At 41.6% G+C, this 15,855-nt stretch overlaps 1 protein-coding gene and 1 pseudogene across 3 annotated transcripts; both read right to left on the reverse strand.

The window, feature by feature from the left end:
* Positions 1–2,530: 2,530 nt before the first annotated feature.
* On the reverse strand, positions 2,531–3,491 carry LOC307093373 (heterogeneous nuclear ribonucleoprotein D-like; annotated as a pseudogene). Its single transcript has one exon. The product of its transcript is annotated as a heterogeneous nuclear ribonucleoprotein D-like (transcript).
* On the reverse strand, positions 2,531–15,853 carry RIT1 (Ras like without CAAX 1). Of its 2 annotated transcripts, XM_079761428.1 has the most exons (6): positions 14,392–15,853; positions 13,673–13,807; positions 13,445–13,501; positions 10,313–10,386; positions 9,897–10,088; positions 2,531–8,875 (listed from the first exon to the last, which is right to left on the reverse strand). In XM_079761428.1, exons 2-6 carry the CDS (start codon positions 13,764–13,766, stop codon positions 8,645–8,647), a joined length of 648 nt encoding a protein of 215 aa, XP_079617554.1. In that variant the 5' UTR covers positions 13,767–13,807; positions 14,392–15,853; the 3' UTR covers positions 2,531–8,644. The 2 variants fall into 2 exon arrangements, with proteins under 2 accessions (XP_079617554.1, XP_079617555.1); XM_079761429.1 differs by lacking the exons at positions 13,445–13,501; positions 13,673–13,807; positions 14,392–15,853 and adding an exon at positions 13,305–13,352.
* Positions 15,854–15,855: the final 2 nt, after the last annotated feature.

Genomic DNA, 15,855 nt, shown 5'->3' on the forward strand with positions numbered 1-15,855 from the left:
GACAGACAGTAGGGCAGTGAAGGGGTGGGGTGGGGTGGGAACTGGGTAGAGGAAGCAAGGGGGGAGGGGGACATTTGTAATACTCTCAACAATAAACATTAAAAAAAAATAAAGACTTTCTCCTGGTTCAGAGCAAACTGTAATAAACTCTATCCATAACCAGCTCTGGGAAGGGCAGGAAATGACACATGTCCCCACCCCAGCAGCTTTTGTTAAAAAAACTAGGTGACTTGATACGATCATGTGTACTGAAATGTACACACTGAACCAAAAGCTGCTCAATAAGGATTCTGGAGTTGTTTTGTTTTAAGCAAGGACTATTAGACAAGGCTAATAATTTTCAGTAATTTTGTGTCAAGACCAACTCATATTTAAAAGTTGATTGGAAATTTCAGAATATCCCAAACATGAAGATCTATTGGTCCTTTGTTCGATCCAGTAGTTTCCTTCATCACAAGGTATGAGTTTACTTTTCTTTCATATATTTTTATTGATTTTAGAGAGGAAGGGAGAGGAAGAGATAGAAACATCAATGATGAGAGAGAATCATTGATCGGCTGCCTCCTGAATGTCTCCTATTGGGTATCGAGCCTGCAACCTGGGCATGTGCCCTTGACCAGAATCAAAACCAGAACCCTTCAGTCCGCAGGCCAACGCTCTATCCACTGAGCCAAATCAGCTAGGGCTGAATAATTTCTTTAGTCAGAGAACTAGTTTCCTGTATGGAAATGTTTCAGTTCCAGCTGTGCTGATAAAATGTGAGATAATTTGAAAGTAAATTTTAATTTGAAGCTGAGCAAATCCAGGACTATGCAAATCCAACATTTTCAGTATTGGACTATAAAGCACTTTAAAGCCAAGTGCTTGTCAAACTTACAAAGACTCTGTCTTACCCTTCTCTTTTATTTTTTTTTTATTTTTTTAAAAATATATTTTATTGATTTTTTACAGAGAGGAAGAGAGAGGGATAGAGAGTTAGAAACATCGATGAGAGAGAAACATCGGATCAGCTGCCTCTTGCACACCCCCCACTGGGGATGTGCCCGCAACCAAGGTACATGCCCTTGACCGGAATCGAACCTGGGACCCTTGAGTCTGCAGGCCGACGCTCTATCCACTGAGCCAAACCAGTTTCGGCTGTCTTACCCTTCTCAAGATTGAGTTTGGGAAAGATGCAACACTACCATTTGTCAGGAACTTACTAAACTTATATAAGAAAAAATTCTTTTGAGAAAATAAACAATAAAGACTAGGAATGAGGCCCTGGCCAGGTAGTTCAGTATCTGGTCAGGACACATACAAGAAACCAATGACTGCATGAATAAGTGGAACAACAAAATAGACATTTCTCTTTCTCTCCCTTTTTCTCAAAAAAAAAAAAAAAAAAAGCCCATCCAGTGTGGCTTAGTGATTGAGCATGACCCACGTGCCAAGAGGTCGAGTTTGATTCTCACTCAGGGCACATGCCTGCGTTGCGGGCTCAATCCCCGGTGGGGGCCATGCAGGAGGCAGCCAATGGATGTTTCTCTCTTCCTATCCCTCACCGTTCCTCTCTCTCTAAAACTCAATAAAAACACATTTTTTAATAAAATAAAAATAAATTTAAAATTCAATAAATTAAAATAGAATTTGTCCTAGCCAGTTTGGCTCAGTGGATAGAGCTTTGGCCTGTGGACTAAAGGGTCCCAGGTTTGATTCTGCCCAAGGGCACATGCCCTGGTTTCGGGCTCGATTCCCCACCCCTCCCCCAGTAGGGGGCGTGCAGGAGGCAGCCAATCAATGATTGTCATCATTGATGTTTCTCTCTATATATATCTCTCCCTTCTTCTCTGAAATCAATAAAAAAATATTTTAAAAAGAAGATATTTCTTTAAAAAATAGAATTTAAGACTAGGAATGAGGGCACCCAGGGCAGTTTGGCTCAGTGGATAGAGCATTGGCCTGTGGACTGAAGGGTCCCAGGTTCGATTCCGGTCAAGGGCACGTACCTCTTTGCAGGCTCCTCCTTGGCCTGGGCCTTGGCAGGGCTCATGCAGGAGGCAACCAATCAATATTTCTGTCTTTCCCTCTCTCTTCCACTCTCCCTAAAAGTCAATGGAAAAGTATCCTCGGGTGAGGATTAAAAAAAAAACTAAAAAAAACTAAAACTAAAAAAAAAAAAAAAAAAAAAAAAAAAGAATGAGGGGAAACTTCAGAAGTTACAGCTTTTTGATCTTATCTTTATTATTGCATTCCAGTTAAAGTCAATCTCTTCTCAATTTGCCTCTTCAAGAGTCAGCTACTCAGATCTGCCCTAGCTATACTAATTCCTTGTCTGAATTCCTGTAACATTCTCACTTTGAAGCACATAATCTACTAAATTCTCTGAATTCCTATAATATTACCAGTTTGGAGCACATAACATACTACTTTAAGATTGATCTCTAGTTGTTTTGTACATGCAAATTTTATCAAAGCTCAAAAGCAAGGACGTTGAATCCTTTGAATCCCTCAAGCTCCTTTTTTTTTAGTACCTGACAGAGAAAAACAATCACATAAGGAAGCATTTATTTGAGGTTTAACATGAAATCTACAAATAAAACTTGTATAAACACAAATCCATATTGAACCATAACACAGAGAGCAAAAGACAAAGTAAAAACAAAGAAGACGAACTGGTGGCTATATGCAGTTGGACACAGTTGTGTCTTGTACACTAGAAAGTCTTTTGCAAAATAATCACCTTAGAGCAACAGAAGACCAATCTTCAATGTTGTCCTGCAAGATGGGTTACTTGAGCAATCTCCTTCAGTTTTCTCCAATGTCCTCCTCTAGCGTGGCTGGTAATCGCTGTGGTGATTGCCACCCCCTCCAGAGGCCTTGCCCGAAGTGCTCTATTGGTTTCAGCCAAGACCCCTCCCCTCGTACCACCTGGTCCACCAGCTGCAGCATCTCTTCCTCCTTTTTGTTATTATTGCTGCCTATATACGTTTTTGGGTTGGGCAACTTTGATTTCATACTTCCCAGAACCAAATTGATGATAGCTGCTTTCTAATAATTTCTTCACTGATTCTCATCTGAATATGTGATAAAACAAAAACCTCTTCTTTCATTTGTTTTTGTATTCACGGAGAAGTTCAGTATTTTCAACCTTTCCAAAGGCTCCAAAATATTCTTTGTTCTTCAGAAGTATCCGGGCTCAATCCACCCCCAAAAACCTTTTTGGAGCTGCTTCCCTTTTAAAGCTTTGGCCCTTTGGGAGCTATCAATTTGCCATCCAGTTTGTGTTCTTTCCGTTCCAAAACCTCATCCACACTAGCAGCATCTTTGAAAAGCACAAATCCAAATCCCCTTCATCTTCCGGTGACTGGATCTGTTTTAATTGTGCAGTCTCCAACTTCCCCACATCGAGGCAAATACTCAGTCAGACCCTTCTTGCTTGTATCCCAGCTCAAGTCTCCAATACACATTTTACACCCATCCTGCTGATTCTTGCTCGTGTTGATCTCCATGGTGGCCAAGTTCCTGGCTGGGGGTGCTGGTGGGTAGTTAGGGTCGGTGCCACGAAGCGCTGTATGGAGCTGGTGGCGGGAGAAGCCTCACAGCTCTTAAAACAGTGCTTAGTGTGCACAGAGGAAGTTCACACACACTCTGATTTTAATTCCATTGCCTTTCCCAGCAGACCTTACCGTAGGAAATGGAATGCCGTGTCTTCATTACCCAGCTCAGTACATCCCTTTAAGTCCAAACTAAGTCCTTTCTACCATCACTGATGCCCATTTAGAGAAGTGAAGATAAAAGCAATGCCCTTCACATAAAAATTTATTCCTTGTTTTCTCATATTTAGTACACATACTTGAAACAACTTTACCCTTGATCAGGTGGCAAAGGAGCTATGATTTTCTATGTGTTTCCTTTCTCCCCACCCAAGAGGTAATGTGATTGAAGGAGCACTCCATGGCATGCTCCCTAGCACTTTGTCAAGGTGTTCTGTGCATCGTGAGCACTAAAATTTATTGTAATCAATGTTTTCCAGAATGTAAAATCTCATGGCATTAAACTTTTCTTAAAATGACGCATTGCAATGATTCCAAACATTTCTACCCATACATGGGTAAGTAAAGTAAAAGCCCAACAAGTTGTTTACAAGTTTTTGTATTGTGTCAAACAGTCTTCATATACAAGAGCGTAAGTGAAAAATATCTCTCCCTTTGCCTCCCCAAACATCACAGACCAATTCTTGCTACTATATCATGAAGTTAAAACACGTTTCCCTTTCTGAAGTATACAGTTAATTCTAGACACTAGCTTCTAAATTTTGTAACTTACCAATCTAGTAGGGCACAAATAGTTCCAGTGCTTTTCAACTTGTCCCTGAATGTTTCTCTCTTCGAAGTTCCAGGCAGTAATTGATTTTAATGCCCTCAAATTGGATAAAGCTGACTACTTAGAGCTTATAAATTACATGCACTATATATATATATATCCCTTAAACTAGCACCATGAAGAGAATTCTCAATACTAATTGATGGGCTAATTAATCCAACAATCAAATATATAACAGTGATAGTCTTCTTTGATTTTGATTTTGAGAGGAATTTGTTAAAACTGGGAACAGTGAAACAAGGCAGGGTAGAAGCCTAGGCAAGGCTGCTGCTGGCTCGCTGGGAAGTAAAAGTCACAGTGACCGAAGGGAGCCAAAAAGGAGCTGCTGTTGACTTACTGAAAAGTCAGAGAAAAGGGGGCCTTGGAGACAGGTTTGGGGATTAGCCCGGGATGGGCTGCAGCTGCCCATTGCTCCCCTGGTTGCAAGTCTGATAGGGACCGTTAGTTTACAAGATGCACGCCTGCGAGGGAAGAGAGGCGTGGGCGTGCTCCTGAAGGGGAAAGCCCCGGCAATGATAGTCTTAAAAACACTGATTTGTTATTTTCCTTATATACAACTCAAATTCCCTCCTGTATTACATATTTTTCTTTCTGGCGATATTCTCTGCTATCTTGTCTATCCCAAATAATTATATAGCTAGCTGTCAACTTCTTGATTGATGCTCATAACATTTCCCTAGTCATTAGTAATGAGAGTTAAGGCATTAAACTTAAAAGACTCTAGGCTAGTTTAAATATGGTGAAATACTGTTAAAACAGAATTGTATTGCATTTATTTTCTACCTTCATGCCTCTCCATGAACCAGTCTATGGTTCCTGTAAGATTGTCCTGCATAATTTGAATTCTGGGTCTTTTACTTTTGAATGGCTTGAGTACCATAAAACATAACTTATTTGGTAGCAAAAACATTTCCAGGAGTTTCAAAAAGAACCACTACTCGGCTAGAAAATTTACAACTATTATTTTTCTTTAAACTTGGAACATACAGCATTGATTATAAGGAAAAATACAACCCTGTCCTTCTGCCTGTAAATAAGGACACAGTAAGTTGAGCTATGTGCTTTTTATGAGGCACTACACACAAAGTCCTGTTCTTAGAGTTTGAAGTGGACAAGAACACTGCTTCAGTGATATGTAATGTTCAACATATGCCACATTACTCTTAGCATTTATGCACTTAATCTCCACACATAACCAGTTCAGATATCAAAACAATCCTGATTCTAAGAGAGAATTCCACCAATATTTAAAGCTGTTTCTTCCCAGGACAATAAATTATCAAAGTGTACTCTCTTAAGCTAAGCTTTGTCAAGGCTCAGAAACTGTGAGGTGAACTTTGCGAAGTCCTTGTAAAGAAATCTTCAATAAGAAACTCAACGTATGGGAATTTTAAAGCTTCAAGACTGGCTCGTTAAACATCAATACCACAGGCTTTCTCAGAGCACCAAGTCTAGTGATTGTCAGTGTTAAGGAGGCACATACACAATTTTATTCAAACTCCTGAGGTCTCTTCTCTGTATGGAAAATGCAGTCAGTCTGACAAAGGGCCTAACAACATTTTGCCAGGCCTAGCTCTTCTAAAGAGCACAGGGAATACCCAAGGTAATCTACAGATTCAATGCAATCCCTATTAAAATACCAACGGCATATTTCACAGAGCTAGAACAAGTACTCCAAAAATTTATATGGAATCAAAAAAAGACCCCAAAAATACTTGAAACAATAAAAAAAGACCCCAAATAGCTGCAGCAATTTTGAGAAAGAAAAATAAAGTTGGAGGAATCACAATAGCAGATTTCAAGTTATACTACAAAGCCACTGTAATCAAAACAGCCTGGTAATGGCACAAGAACAGGCATATAGATCAATGGAACAGAACAGAGACCCCAGAAATTGACCCAAGCCATTATATTCAATTAATATTTGACAAAGGAGGCAAGAGCATACAGTAGAGTCAAGACAGTCTCTTCAATAAATGGTGTTGGGAAAATTGGACAGATATATGCAAAAAAATGAAACTAGACCACCAACTTACACCATACACAAGAATAAGCTAAAAATGGGTAAAGGACTTAAATGTAGGCCGTGAAACCATAAAAATCCTAGAAGAAACCACAGGCAATAAAATCTCAGACGTCTCTCATGGCAATAGGTTTATAGATACATGTCCTAAGGAAAAGGAAACTAAGGAGAAAATAAACAAATGGGACTACATAAAAAAAAAAGCTTCTGCACAGCAAGAGAAACCATCAACAAAACGAAAAGAGAGCCCACTGTATGGGAGAACATATTTGGCAATGATATATCTGATAAAGGGTTAATATCCAAAATATATAAGGAACTCATACAACTTAACAAAGGAAGACAAACAATCCATTTAAAAAATAGACAAAGAATCTAAATAGACACTTCTCCAAAGAGGACATACAGATGGCCAAGAGACATATGAAAAAATGCTCAAAGTCACTACTTATCTGAGAGATGCAAATCAAAACGACAATGAGGTACCATTTCAACGCCTGTCAGAATGGCTATTATCAAATCAACAAATGACAAGTGCTGGCGAGGATGTGGAGAAAAGGGAACCCTCATACACTGCTGGTGGGAATGCAGACTGGTGTAACCATTATGAAAAACAGTATGGAGTTTCCTCAAAAAATGAAATATGGAACTGCCATTTAACACAGTGATCACACTTCTAGGAATATATCCTAAGAAACCCAAAGCACCAATCAGAAAGAACGTATGCACCCCTATGTTCAATTTACAATAGCTAAGATCTGGAAACAGCCCAATTTACAAATAGCTAAGATCTGGAAACAGCCCAAGTGCCCATTAGCAGATGAGTGGATAAAAAAGCTGTGGTACATTTATACCATGGAATACTGTGTAGCAATAAAAAAGAAGAATCTCTTACCCTTTGAGATAGCATGGAGGGACCTGGAGAGTATCATGATAAGTGAAATAAGTCAGTCAGAGAAAGACACGTATCACACGATCGCACTCATATGTGGAATCTAAGTAACAAAACAACAACAAAAAAGTTTGAAGACCATTGATCTTGACCACAGATCTCCTCGGTACACTTACAATCTGGTCCAGGTACTCAGGAATACTACCATTTCACACATAAAACAAGGCTGACATTCAAAATAAAATGCCCTTGGTCACTGCTCTCTAGGCCCTGGATGTTCAGCAAACACTAACAACTGAGAACCGAGTAAACCATTTTTCCTATGCTATTCTTTTATCTCTAAAGACACTGTATGTAGCCATGTCTACCACACTGTGTGTTTCAGGAAAACAGTAACACAAAATACAGCTTTTAAGATAAATAAACGTGCCACAAGAAAAGAAAAAAAAAAAGCACAGGGATGCTAAGGGAAAGCACTAGGGAACAATTACTGTAAATGCAGCTCTGGGGGAAAAATAAACCTCTACAAGGCAATGGCCATCCCAACTAAGGATTTAAATTAAATGAGTTTGGAATCCAGTAATGGTTCCCTAAGTGTTTACCTTTGAAGGTAAAGGAAAGTCTGAACCCTGAAAGAAAGAGTAAAATAACCTCATAGGAGAACCCTTCATTGCATTTTATATGCTTGTTTGTTCTCAACCATCCTAGTACATTTCTTAGAAAAGCCAGGTGCATACTAGGAACACTGTTCTGACCCAACTGTTTTTCTAGCCAAGTTCCTGTAAATGTATGGCCTACTTCCCCAAATCTCATCACTCCACAGTCTGCAACAGGAGTCAGTTCCACAGCTATCTGCTGAACTTCAGCACCTATCTCTTTAGCACTGGTTTCCCTATTTGATTTTTGTTGTTTCCAGGAAGCACAGTGCGAATAGAAAAGACGGAGGTTTCTCTGGGACAGTCCCAGGAAACTGAAAAGATAATGTGGAGTAGTGCATGGCAAAAAATTCCTCTTATGAGCTTAGTCAAACACACTTGGTATACATATTCCCCTGGATATAAACAATTTACATTAATTAATTAATTAATTAATCAGCAACAGAACCCAAAACTATGGTAGATCAAATTCTAATGTGACAATTTAAAAGCAGAAAGTGCTCCACTGGGTTAATAAATCAGAATTAGCTAAGAGACAATATATTAAATACCACATCATTGAAAACTCCTAGTAGGCATGTCCCCTTCATCAGTTACTTTAAAAATAACGGTCATAACAGGAGAAAGAGCAAGCACCATGCTCACTAATGCAGGTTACTGGACTGCTTTGATTAAGCACTGCAGTTCACACGTAAACACTTTACAACTTCAAGTTACTGAATCTTTCTTCTTCCGGAATGGTGATTTTAGCCTCTTCCATACACTGTTTTTGGGTTTAGATTTTTTCTCCATGGCCAGTACTGCCTCCTTTTCTTTCCTACGTATCTCCCGGACAAGGGCATGGAATACATCGTCAATGTAGTAGCGGTATGCAGCAGATGTCTCAAAGAAGGGACAGCTGAATTCTCGGGCCAAAGCCAATCCTTCTTCTTTAGTGACCTTTAAAAATGTCAACAGAGAAAATTTGTAGTGGTACAAGTGGAAAACAATTACAGCTACCCCAAATGGAGGAGCTACCTAAACAGGAAGAGAGCTCCTCAACTCTGGAGGTATTCAAGCAGAGTGCAGTGATTTTTGTAATGCTGGGAGGCTAAATTACATGAGTTCTCATTCCTTCTGCCTTCAAGTTAAGTGAATTTATGTCGACTCTATTTTAAAGATAACTCTTTGCAACAGGGAACAGTTATAGATATCAAAAGTGCAATCTACATTTTCTTCATACTTTTCATTTTAAGAAAGTAAAACACGAGGCAAACAGATGCATATTTAAACTACAATACTGAAAACTGTAAGGACCCCAAAATTGATTATTCAATTATGGATATACCATAATTTCTCCTACTTTTGGGTATTTAGGCTTTTTCTAATTTTTTGCTACCATAAAGAGCCTGGCAATAAACATTTTACATATAAATCTCTGAATAAATTTTTCAAAGTCAAACTACTTCCAACAATTTGTACCATTCATTGTTTCCAGTAGTAGCCATGAGTGTGCCCGTTTCACTACACCTTCAGACACTCTACACTGAACAGCAACATGTTAAACATCATTGTTAACTTGAAAGGTATGGCTTATTCTAAAATCCCCTACAATTTCTCTTATTCTCTCCTTCCAGGGCTCATAATCCTCACCATCAGGAAGTATATCTTCAAGTCTAATTTCAGTTTCTCCTGATGCAACATTTCTGATGTTTTAGGAATTGAACATTCCACGATCCTTCATTTACTACATATTCTATGCCATCTGATTACTATCCTGTGGATTTTGTCCTGTAAACTGATTCCTGAAATCCAGATTTTGATCCCAAATGATAGCAAATTAGTACATACCAGGAAATTTTCAAGGTTAGGCAGAAGCTAATTTTTAATTTTTACTTTCAGACAGAGGAATCTATAGACAGAAAAACAAAAATGACTAATCCCATTAGGTTACAGATAGCATTTTCAACTCTATCCTCACCTGTCTTAGCTGCTTTAGATCAGACTTGTTTCCTACAAGAACCACAGGTGTATCATCAGTGCGTCGAACTCGATAAATAAGCTGTTTAAATTCCCGCACTTCATGAAAACTTCGACGATCGGTGATAGAGTAACAGATGATAAACCCTTCTCCTGCCCTCATATACTGATCTCGCATGGCTGTAAACTCTGCCTAGAAGGAAACAAGGGTCATTAATGTAGTGATGCAACCTAGGAGTACATATACATTATCTATTTATTTCAGATTAAGGAAGAGATATATCAATTACCTGCTATCCTGAGTCAGAGTGCATGAAAAATTAAAAGACATGAACTGGTGATATTCTCTGCATAAGCCTTCCCCCCTCCTTTACTAGAGTGAAAATGTCTTATGCATAGCATTCTGGGATTAGATACCTGTCCAGCCGTATCCAAAATATCCAGATTGGCAGGCTCATCATCAATCCGGATCCGGATTTTATAAGCATCTTCTACAGAAAGGAAGAAAGGTGTACTGTGACCCCATAGACACAGGAATATGCAACCCTACTTTAAAATCCATCTTATGGAAAAGCAGATTACATAAGTTCTTTAAGTGTCCACATTTTCTCTGGCAGTATGCTAACTATTGAGATTCATACAGTGGGTCTTCAACTAAATTTAATTTTTCACTTAAGCAGTGATGTAAGTTTATTCATAGCTTAGATTTATAAGATCTCACCTATAATCCTAAATTAAAAAGGATTCTGAGATCATTTAAAAAAAAAATATTAGGCCAAAAAAGTAACTTTACCACTTACTAAATGCAGGCATTACATTAAGTAATTTATATACATTAACTCATCCTACCTAATAATCCTACCTAATAATATCCTACCTAATAACCCTACCTAATAATAGACAAATATGGAAATTGACCACACCTTCGCCATGCCCAAGCCACGCCCACCAACCAATCAGGACGAGTATGCACATTACCCCAACAAAGATGGTGGCTAATTTGCATATCAAGACAGCGTAGAAAGAAGCCAAGAGCTGCAGAAGGGAGCAAAGCTTCGGAGAAGCAAGCAAGCTGGGGGGGGGGGGGGGGGCGGGGAGGAGAAGGGAGGAGCGGAGGCGGGGCCGGGGGAGAAGGAAAGAGAGTGGGCGGGCTGGCAGAGAAGGCGGGGCCGGGGGAGAAGGGAGGAGCGGAGGCGGGGCCGGGGGAGAAGGAAGGAGAGCGGGCTGGCAGAGAAGGCGGGGCCGGGGGAGAAGGGAGGAGCGGAGGCGGGGCCGGGGGAGAAGGAAGGAGAGCGGGCGGGCTGGCGGAGAAGGGAGAAAAGCAGGGGGGCTGGCGGAGAAGGCGGGGCGGGGGACAAGGGAGGAGAGCGGAGAGCAGGCGGGGCGGGGTAGAGTGCAGCAGGAAACCCTATTGCAGGATTTTTCCTGCAACAGGAACGCTAGTTCTATAATAATCCAATGAGGTATTATCATCTCCATTTTACAGATTTAAAAAGTTAAACTCTAAAAATTAAATCTCCCTACATTAAACATTAATTAATGACATAGTCAGAATTAAAACCCAGGGCTGGCTTGATTCAAAAGCCATATACTATAGTTCCTCCTCATTTTAATACTATAGAAAAGAGAAAAAAGTCTAAATAATCCAGTGTCATTAATTTCTCCTTTATGGAAGCAAATTTCTTTCTTTTTTTTAAATAATTTTTTAAAAATATATTCTATTGATTTTTTACAGAGAGGAAGGGAGAGGGATAGAGAGTTAGAAACATCGATCAGCTGCCTCCTGCACACCCCCTAGTGGGGATGTGCCCACAACCAAGGTACATGCCCTTGACCGGAATCGAACCTGGGACTCTTCCGTCCGCAGGCCAACGCTCTATCCACTGAGTCAAACCGGCTAGGGCAAAGCAAATTTCTTTATGCATATTATTACAGTAACCTTGGAAAATACAGGAAATTTAAAAAGAGAGAAAAAAAAATACTTAATATGTTCACCATTCAAACAACTGCTGCTTACATCCCGATGTATTTTCTTATCAAAATTTTTTCTTGAACCCCTGCTTCTGATTCTTCCTCAAAAGTGAAGAGCCGATTAAATCAATGTTTCTCAAACTACAGGACATGATCCATTAGGATTAGTGAATTGTGAATGAATTTAATGAGTTGGGACCAGCATTAAAATAAACAAGCAGAAACCTTAAATAAAAGAGAAAATACCAGACTGTACCACATAGAGTGAGGTCAATACAGTTTTGTGAATTTTAATTACACGTGCATATGGGTACACACACACATATTTAATATGTGTACTAGTTACGAGCAGCCACCGTTTAAAACAAAATGTACTAAATTATAAGCTCACTGGGAACAGACACCATATCTTTTTGCTCACCTCTCTACTCCCGGGGCCTACCACACTGCTGGGACATAATAGGAACTCAAGTGACATGGTATTTACTGGTGAATCAGTTAATATGGTCAAGAAAGTCTCTGATTGAAAAAAACAACAATCAATGGGGGGACATTTTTTTTGGAATTCTAATTATCCTAAACCCTAACTCGGTTTTATTCCTAGAATTTCCCCCCGAGTTTGAATCTCTGAACAATGTTCTAACTTTCACATAGTACATGAAAATAGCAAGCACTGCTTCCATTTCCCTCATCCACAACAGTTCTCTGCTCTGTGAAATGACCACATCCAAAGCGGGGTTAGCTCAGACACTCGCTGGCTTTGTGGAAAACAGCAGCAGAGGCCTGACTCAATCGCAATCCTTCCTAGAAACCCCGGTCCATGACTAAGTGTCACATCCTGAGAATACTAGCAGTACAGCAGACCTGCGCTCTCCCCTCCCCTTACCCTTTTCTCCTGAGATATAACCCTTAGATCAAATCTGCTTCCTTAGGGTTCATGAACAACAGTAAGAGTCTTAGCCTTTGTAGAGAAAGGCAATTTTTTTAAAAAGGTAAAATAAAGTTACTTTTTATTCTAATAGCATTTTGCCAACAATAGAGCACTAAGGATTACAAAAGACATGAAGGCAGCCCTCACTGTATAGTGAACTTGAGCTACAAGGAAGTAAGTGACGAGCCTGTGAGTGGACGTCCAGGCTCTGGAGAGCTGGACTGTAAGAGTTCAGCAGGCTGGCTCTACTTGTTTTTCTGCTTCCTTTTGTGGAAGTTCAAACCAGCTGACTCATAGCTAGAGAGTCAGTCTCAAGTCAGACCCTTAGAGAACTGACAGCAAAAGGTCTCTGTTAAGTGGCCTTTAAACTTTTCCTTTAATGTAGCAATACAGTATAACCATAAAAATGTGACAAGAAAGTGTCCCATTAATGTCCAATAAAAGAGCCTAACAATGGCTTACATCCAAACAGAGTTAAGTGAGGACAAGAAAAATTCATTTGCTTACCCACTGCTCTGATGCTCTTATTAAATAAATCTGAATTAGACACCAAAGGAGGCTCAAAATGTAGTTAAAAACCGTTTTAAAAACGGTCACCAGGGCCTTTTTCCGGGTCATTTAGACACCTACGTGCCCATCTGGCTTACCGATGGTGGGGTCGTGGTCTTCTGGGAACCGGTGGCTGATGAACTGCATGGTCATGGCTTCAAAACAAGAAACGAAAGTTAAAGCTCGCACCAAGGTGCCGGACCCACGGAAAGAACCCCCGGTACCAACTGCATGACAGCCAGGCTCCCATGGGTCTGAGGGAGGCCATTTGTTTTCGGAAATGTCCACCCTCAGTGCCTCCAAGATGGAAGGGGCCGGTCACCTACCGCTCTTGCCCACGCCACCGGCCCCCAGCATCACGAGCTTGTACTCCCGGGAGAGCCCGGCGGGGCCGCCCGCGGGGCGCGATCCAGGATCCATTGTCTTCTCGGAGCCTCCGGGCTGCCCCGCGGAGAAGGCACCTACAGACAAAGAAGCAGGGACGTATGTGTATCCTCGGCCCAGGATAGCTTTCCCACCGATTTTTAGAGAGAGGGAGCGAGGGGGAGGGCGGGAACTCCGCCAGGAGAGACGCGTCCATCGGGGGCCCTTGACTGGAATCGAACCGGGACCCTTCGGTCCGCGGCCGCCGCTCTGACACTGCGCCCGGCGGCCGGGCGGAGAGGAAGCACTTGGCCCAGGACGGCGACCCCGGGACACGGCTCCGGCGGCGCCCGGCCTCCTTCCACACGCCCTCCGGCCTCACCCCTCTCCCTCTGGGGGTCCGGGGCCTAGGAACCCCCACCCTCACCTTCCCACCGGGACAGGCAGCCCCAGGACACCGACCAGGTTTTCCAAAAGAAAGACAAAGGAATTTACACTTTTCCTTCAGACGAGATCCGCACAGCAGGGAGGAGAGCGGAGCGCTAACGTCGAGGTTTGGGGACCCGAGGCAGAGCCGCTCCGGCCACCGGGGTCCCCGCGCCGCCGCCTCCCCGTCCTGTCCCCTCCCCCAGGGGCACCCCGCCGCCGTCAGGTGCCCCCCCAGGAACCCAGCCGCTCGTACCTTTCGGTAGGCGAGGACCACGATAGGCGAGCTCACCCCTCGGTCCCGCACTCGCAGCGACGCTGACGCTCCGGCACTGACCCGTGACCCCTCCCGCAGCCGGGAAGATGGCGCCACCGGCGAGAGGGACGGCGCCGTGACGTAGGGCAGGCCCGCCCCTCGGCCGCCGGGTCCTCTAAACCCAGTTCCTGCGACTCGCCACCGGAGCCTGGGGTGGAGGATCACACTCCAAGTATGCACACACCGCGTGTTAAAATCATTATTTACACAAGCCAAAAAGGAGGGCGAGGGTTGCGGGCTCGGTCCCCAGGAGGGGGCATGCAGGAGGCAGCCCATCGATGGCTCTCTCTAAAATCAACCAAAACGTATTTCAGAAAGAAGAAAAAAAAGGTAGAGGATATGATAAGGAAAATAACTACTCAGGGTTGTCCGCTGCTTGTGATAAACTAATTCGGCCAAATGTAAGAGTTAACAGGAAACGGGTACCCACCAAATCCTCCCCCAAAGCAGGACTTGAGATAGTTTACTGCTCAAGAACAGAAAAAGCAAATTCCCCCAAAGAATAGCTGATGTGGGCTTTTGAAAACAGTGGATCAAGTCTCAAAGACCAGATGTTCTAGTGAAGCAATTTTCAACCCTTTTCAGCTCATGGTACACATAAGCTAATTACTAATATTCTGTGGCACACCAAAAACTTTCTGCCAATCTGACAAAATAGGTACTAACTTTTCATTCACACCAGATGGCTGTTGTGTTGGCTCTTGTCATTTTGACAATCTAAGGCAAGAGATCAGTACCCCTGACAAGTCAGGTATTGCACATTTTAAAAATTCTTGCAGCACACCAGTTGAAAATCACTGTTCTAGTTAACTGGAGTTCCGTATTTTATTTTTACAGGGAGGAAGGGACATAGAGAAACACGGATTTACTGTTTCACTTATCTAATCTATGCATTCATTGGCTGATTCTTGTATGTGCCCTGACTAGAGATTGAACCCACAACCTTGGCAATCTGGACAATATTCTATATGGACAATATTCTATATGTTTTCCAGAACATTCTGGACAATATTCTATATGTTTTCCAGAACATTCTATATGTTCTGTATTTTAAACATATATAAATGAAACCTATTAAGATAATTTTTGTTTTGTTGTAAACAAACTATCCTCCAACAGGAAATAAAATTAGAATTTTCAGGTGGCCTTGAATTAAATATGGAAATAAATGAAGACATTATCATTATATTCCTGTTTAGGTACAGGTACTTGAAGGAACTTGACACTGGGAAACCTGTTGAAACTTCTGCCCGTCCTACTTCCTTTTTGAGAGTGTTTTTCCAATAATTTGCATTTCCGTTAAAAGTGTTTCACTCATCCAGCCCCTTTAACCATGAGAGCTAAAACATTGACACTTTTCATCTGAACTTCTAATGGTTTACTTTGGAAAGTCAAAACTCTGAA

Source organism: Cnephaeus nilssonii, assembly GCF_951640355.1.
Source record: "Cnephaeus nilssonii genome assembly, chromosome: 21".
NCBI lineage: Eukaryota > Metazoa > Chordata > Mammalia > Chiroptera > Vespertilionidae > Cnephaeus > Cnephaeus nilssonii.

Coding starts and splice junctions, on each gene's coding strand:
- RIT1 (XM_079761428.1), bottom strand. CDS start 13,766: ATGGATCCTGGATCGCGCCCCGCGGGCGGCCCCGCCGGGCTCTCCCGG. Junction 13,502..13,672: donor CGGTGGCGTGGGCAAGAGCG/GTAGGTGACCGG, acceptor CTTGTTTTGAAG/CCATGACCATGCAGTTCATC. Junction 10,089..10,312: donor TTTTGGATACGGCTGGACAG/GTATCTAATCCC, acceptor GTTTCCTTCTAG/GCAGAGTTTACAGCCATGCG.